Here is a 7,000-nt window from a genome sequence, read left to right on the forward strand (position 1 = left end):
ATGTGAAATGATTTTGTTTTTATTTTTTTTTGTTTAGAAAATTGATATTTTGGGTTTATTTCATGGATTACATAGGATAGGAAAATAAGTTTGGGCTTCAGCCTGTTCCTTTTTCAATTACAGAGTTTGTTTAAGGGTTTGTGGTGAGAAAATGGTGTGTAGAAGTTATGGAAATAACTGCAAACTGATTGATCATTTACCATGTACCAGATTTTGAGACAAAAGGTTTGTTTTGAACTTCAACATTTTAAAGGTTGACCTCTGGTTTCAGAGGTCAAAGGAGGGATTGAAGACATATTCTAAATTACTTTCCTATAGGTGTATCCATTGATGAGTTGAATGTATGTCCTTTGTGTAATCAACTGTTAAACATTGATAATGTCATCTCTCATTCAGATCTTAAACATCCTGTGTTGTGTTTTACGACAGCTCCCTTCCTTACAGCAGGGGTTATGAAGTTTCAGGGCTCAGGGGCTCTGGCCAACTGTGTCTTAACTTTTATGGCCCTTGGTGACATGGCTTAAAGGTGACTGTGAAGATAACATACTGTATGTATTGGGGGAGGAAGGATAAAGCCACGGTAACAAATGTTGTGATTGTTTAGACAAGGATGTTCCCGACTTTTGAAGTATCAAGACACAGAATTTAGGGCCCTCGAACCTGGTTGGAGATAACAGGTATGAAGGAGGTCAGGAGATTCTTTGTCTAGATTAGTGATCAGATCAAACAACATCTGTTGTTCATTATGGAGTCAGATTTGGGGAACTTAACTTATGATGGGAGTGTCTTGAGTGTTTTGAGGGCTTTAAAAGACGAGACGATCTAAAGATTAAGTGCCACTCTCTGGGAGGACCTGGGTGAGCCAGGATGACTGACAGAGACTGGACCAAGCGCTGGAACTGTGGTATTTCTGAACAATTTGAATAATTTGCATTTCTTTGTTTAACTGTTGTATTTAAGGTCTTGTAAGGCCTACTTTGGTAATTATACTTTGTTATTAATAAATTGACTGTCTTAATTCTAAAATGTCACTCTTCCTTGGATCAAACGAATGCGCAGAACTCATTAGACAGGAAAGAGATTTGAGTTCCTTTAGTCTCTTATTGACGTCATAGAAGGAAAAATTCAATTTAAATCTCATCTTCTCTCCAGAACCAAACAAGAGTCTCAGCCACACCAGACCTTCTGGTTCATGTAGGAACAGCTCAAGTGTGAAGCTGACAGATGCAGGTGTCCAGTACTCAGAGCTTCATGAAGCATGCAGAAGCAGCTGCTGTAGTTCGCAGGTGAGGCTGAAGAACGTACCTGAATCGTGGACTCCACATCTGTCTGATGCTGCTGGACACACTGGAGAACATCTGAGACCTGCTGATCCTCTCTGTGAAGAACATCAGGTAGTCGATAAGTTCTACTTCTACAATGTCACCAATGATCTGAGCAAGACTTCATGGCTTCAGTTTGTTGCTTCTTCTCTTGGATGTTGACTTTCTTTCACGACTGTCTGCAGCACTTTTGACTAACAGTTCATGAGCAGTTGGTATCAGTGGAGAAAAGAGAGAAGAAAACCTCACCTGTCTCCTGAAGACTCTTGTCCACCTTTGAAATCAATAGGATTTGCCATTGATGCTTCACTCTTCAGAGACTCACAGTTGAGTTCAGACTCTTCTTGTTTCTCCTGGTAGATCCTGAAAGAGACACAACTCTGATCAACACTTCTGTCGTTCACCATCTGACCAGAAGATGTCATGTTGCTCCTGTTGTCTCTCACCTCTGATGCTTCTGTTCACCTTTGAAGTTAATCAATCTTCCCATAGACCAGTCACTCTTTAGAGACTCACAGCTGGGAGCAGGTCCAGGTCCAGGTCCAGGTCCAGGTCCAGCAGATGTACGTAGCTTTGATCTGAACACACACAAGTTTCAGTGAGAAGAAGATTCCAGTATTTGTAGGTGTGACAGAGACGTGATCTTCTCACCTCTGAGCTCTGGTCTGACTGTCATGGTCTTCAACCAGAGGAGGTTTAGAGGCAGGATCTTCCTCCTCTGTGTCCACACCTGCACACAAACACAACAGCATCATCACTCGTCATCATTGTGTTGTTGATACTATAATAAAACCTCATCAGTACAAACAACATGTTGTTGCTCAACCACACATTCATGTGTTCACTCTCTGATACTGACTGATGTAACAACTTGTTCAGTAACAAGCCTGAGAGGATCATTGAATCTTATTATCTCCTCACTGGCTTGTCGGATCACAATATGACTCATGTTGCAAGGAAGTTGACAAAAAACAGGTTTACTTACGAGCAAGAGATAATTAAACATTCCTATGGAATAAGGAAACGGGACATGAATGCATTTAAGGAAGAAATAAGCCAAACTGATTGGAGTGATGTTCTACTCACAGATGATATAGAGGCCTCTTGTGAATCATTGTTAGGTGCCATAAATAGAATTAAAGAAAAATACACCAAAACGTTCAGAAATGGACACCCCAAGGTCAACCTGCCTTGGTTTAATGACAACTTGTGAAAACAGCACTAAATCAATTAATGATGGACGAGTTTTTACTTCGTAACAAATTAGTGAATGAACCAAAGAAGGCAAAGGCCAACTTTTTTATGGACATTATCAAAGAAGGAAAGGGAATAGACTGATGTGGAGGAATATTAATGAATTCACAAAGAGAGAGCCGGATCAGGTAACTGGACATGAATTGAAAATACATGGAAATTTAACCAGTGATTGTAATGAAATTACCTCTGCATTTAATAATTATTTTATTGAGTCAGTGCAGAATCTATCACATACATTTGGTGCAAGAATTAAAGACATAGCAGCACCAAATTATACCAAACCTGTTTTTAAGATAATTGAAGTACTATGCTAAGCTGTGCAGTGTCCCTGTTAAATAAAGGAAAAAATCGAATGTATTCACATTGATTCATTTATTCACCTCACTCTTGATTCATGTATTAACTTCACTCTTGATTCATTTATTCACCTCACTCTTGATTCATTTACTCACCTCACTCTTGATTCATTTATTCACCTCACTCTCGTATCATGTATTCTCCTCACTCTTTATTCACCTCACTCTCGTTTCATGTGTTCACTTCATTCTTGATTCATTTATTCACCTCACTCTTAAATCATGTATTCACCTCACTCTTGATTCATATTTTCACCTCACTCTTGATTTATTTATTGACCTCACTCTCGTATCATGTATTCACCTCACTCTTGTTTCCTTTATTCTCCTCACTCTTGATTCCTTTATTCACCTCACTCTTGATTCATTTATTCGACTCACTCTTGATTCATTTATTCACCTCACTCTTGATTTGTTCATTCACCTCACTCTTGATTGGTTTATTCACCTCACTCTTGATTCATGTATTGACCTCAGTCTTGCTTCATTTATTCACCTCAATCTTTATTCATGTATTCACCTCACTCTAGATTTGTTAATTCACCTCACTCTTGATTCATGTATTCACCTCACTCTTGATTCATTTATTTACCTCACTCTTGATTCATTTATTCACCTCACTCTTTATTCATGTATTCACCTCACTCTTGATTCGATTATTCACCTCATTCTTAATTTATGTATTCACCTCATTCTTTATTCACGTATTCCCCTCACTCTTGATTGTTTAATTCACCTCACTCTTTATTCATGTTTTCACCTCACTCTTGATTCATTTATTCACCTCACTCTTGATTCATTTATTCACTTCACTATTGTATCATGTATTCACATTACTCTCGATTCATTTATTTACCTCACTCCTGATTATTGTATTCACCTCACTCCTGATTATTGTAATCACCTCACTCTCGATTAATTTATTCACCTCACTCTCTTTTCATTTATTCACCTCACTCGTGATTCGTTTATTCACCTCACTCTCGTATCATGTATTCACCTCACTCTTGATTCATGTTTTCACATCACTCTTGATTCATGTTTTCACCTCACTCTTGATTTATTTATTCACCTCACTCTCGTATCATGTATTCACCTCACTCTTGATTAATTTATTTACTGCAGTCTAAATCCATGTATTCACCTCGTTCTTGATTAATCAATTCACCTCAGTCTTGATCCATGTATTCACGTCAGTCTTGATCTATGTATTCACGTCAGTCTTGATTCATGTGTTCACCTAAGTCTTGATTCATGTATTCACCTCACTCTTGATCCATGTATTCAATTCACTCTCGATTAATTTATTCAACTCAGTCTTGATTAATTTATTCACCTAACTCTTGATTAATTTATTCACCTCACTCTTGATTCATTTATTCACCCCAGTCTTGATTCATGTATTCACCTCACTATTCATTTATGTATTCACCTCACTCTTGATTCATGTATTCGCCTAACTCTTCATTTATGTATTCACCTCACTTTCGATTCATTTTTTCACCTTAGTCTTGATCCATGTATTCACCTCACTCTTGATTCATGTATTCACCTCAGTCTTGATTAATTTATTGACCTCACATACTCTTGGTTAATCTATTCACCTAACTCTTTATTAATTTATTCACCTCACAAACTTTTATTAATTTATTCACCTCACAAACTCCCTCTTGACTCATGCATTCACACTCTGGCTGGGGAACATGGCAGCATGAAAAAAGTCACTGACCTGTGAGCAGCTCTCTGCTCTGAAGACTTGTGTCCATGTTTGTAGGTGAAACTTCCAGGTGAGCTGAGCTGCTTGTGATCCAGACTCAGGGAAACATTGATCAACCGTCAGTGAGTAGGTGTGTCCTGTCAGAGACATCAGTGCAACATAGTGTGTTGTTGACTCACACTTTTATAACATAGTTCAACAACACAACATGTTCTGACAAGTTCAGACACGATCTTGCTCTAGAAGAAGGAATGCAGTCTTGTTCACCTGTCGCTGCCACACCTGTCGCTGCCACACCTGTCGCGATCACAGCTTTATCTCTTTCACTTGTTTATTATCCAGTTTCATCTAGTTTTGTACTTTTCATCCAAACAAGTCTTGGTTCTGATCCGGGTGGTAGTATATCACCATTATACGTTGACTGAGTTGGTAGTCGGCCATCTTGTTCGTGTTTATGGCGGTGGTTGGACGTTAATCCCGTAGTTGTAACGGCTCAGGAATAAGTGCTACCCAGGCCCCTTTCCAAGTTTGGCGAGCCAAGCTTAGAGGTCAATCACCATATCGATCCACGAGCCTGTCGAACTGGGAGGTGGAGGCCCGGTGAAGGTGAAGGCGGCTTTCAGGAGCAGGGACAGAGGGGCCATGAGGTCAGCAAAGCAGGAGGTGAAGCGATGCTGGGGAAAGTACCAACGCTGTACAAGACTTCCTGTACAGTTCCAGTCCCGAAAAAGATCCGGCCGAGCGAGCTGAATGATTACAGACCGGTGGCGCTGATGAAGACACTGGAGCGACTGGTCCTCAAACATCTCAGGCCACATGTCCAGCACGCACAAGCCCCCCGGTGTAGAAGATGCCATCCTTCACCTCCTGCATCGGACCTACTCCCACATGGATAAAGGAAGTGGCTCAGTGAGGATCCTGATCCTGGACTTTTCTAGTGCCTTTAACACCACCCAGCCCACTCTGCTGCAGGACAAACTGACAAAGATGCATGTAGACCCTGGTCTGGTCACCTGGATCTCGGACTATCTCACTGATCCACCACAGTATGTCAGGCTGGAGGACATCACTTCTGACACTGTGGTGTGCAGTACAGGAGCACCTCAGGGGACAGTACTGGCCCCTCTCCTCTTCACCATCTACACTTCAGACTTCTGCTACAACTCAGAGCTGAGTCTCGTCCAGAAGTATGCTGACGACACTGCCATTGTTGGATGCATCAGGGACAACAGCAAGGACGAGTACAGGAGTCTGATACATGACTTTGTGGACTGGAGTGAGAGGAACCACTTGCAGCTGAACACCTCAAAGACCAAGGAGCTGGACTTTGGGAGGTCCAGGACAAAGCCATGTCCAGTGACAGTAAACTGACACAGACCATGTGTATAAGAAAGTTCAGAGTAGACTGTACTTTCTGAGGAGGCTCCGTTCATTTAAAATCTGCAGGAAACTGCTCTGCATGTTCTACCAGCCTGTGGTAGCCAGTGTTTTGTTCTGAGGTGTGTTGGGTTGGGAACAGAAGTGTCAACAGGTTGGACAGGTTGATCAGGAGGGCTGGCTCTGTGGTTAAAGCTAGACTCACTAGTAAACTCCTGTGCATCATGTTCTATTTGTAGTTTTACGACTAATTCTACTTCTACTTTTACTACTCATTCTACTACGCCTTTTACTATTTATACTACTTATACATTTACTACAAATTCTACTTCTACTTTTGCTACTAATTATACTACTGCTTTTACTACTTATACTTACCCTACTTTAAATAAATAATAAATAAGTAATATAATAATAAAAAATTAAATAAAGAGATGTTTGGAAATGTCTGTCAATGGTACAAGAACAAAAATTCACAAAGGGTCCAAAATCACATTAATAGGACGAGAAAGAAAAAATTAAGCATACCAAAAGTTCACAATTAAATAAATAATACCTGACCTACATTACAACTACAGTTAGACATTTCTCTAAAACTTCCATACACCATACCACCTCTGAGTTCAAGCCCAAACAAAATAATCTATTTACTATTTTTTTTCATTTTTTTCGATTTTTTTCTTTTATTTTTGTTAAAAAATATTTTCTTTTCACAATTAAATTCTTTTTCTTCTCCCCTTTGTGTGATTTGTTTCTTCTCTGTCAACTCTTTCATCCCTTTCATTGCATACTTTCAGTCGTGATGCAAATATTTTTATTCTTTTTTTATCTGGTTTTAGACACGCCCCTGTCATTGGCCCGGATGTAGAGAATTGACCAACATGATGTTCTGAACTCCATTCCACGAACCATATGGTCTTTACCAAATGTTTGGTTAATGGTAGGAAAGGGGGTGATAAGGGTGAAACACA

At 39.8% G+C, this 7,000-nt stretch overlaps 1 protein-coding gene across 1 annotated transcript; it reads right to left on the minus strand.

Moving 5' to 3' along the window:
- Positions 1 to 1,567: 1,567 nt before the first annotated feature.
- Positions 1,568 to 4,714, minus strand: LOC148064517 (uncharacterized). Its single transcript, XM_087809649.1, has 4 exons — positions 4,665 to 4,714; positions 1,974 to 2,052; positions 1,769 to 1,900; positions 1,568 to 1,685 (listed from the first exon to the last, which is right to left on the minus strand). Exons 1-4 carry the CDS (start codon positions 4,699 to 4,701, stop codon positions 1,568 to 1,570), a joined length of 366 nt encoding a protein of 121 aa, XP_087665775.1. The 5' UTR covers positions 4,702 to 4,714.
- Between the last annotated feature and the right edge of the window lie 2,286 nt (positions 4,715 to 7,000).

Source organism: Callionymus lyra, chromosome 15 (assembly GCF_982586985.1).
Source record: "Callionymus lyra chromosome 15, fCalLyr1.hap1.1, whole genome shotgun sequence".
NCBI lineage: Eukaryota > Metazoa > Chordata > Actinopteri > Syngnathiformes > Callionymidae > Callionymus > Callionymus lyra.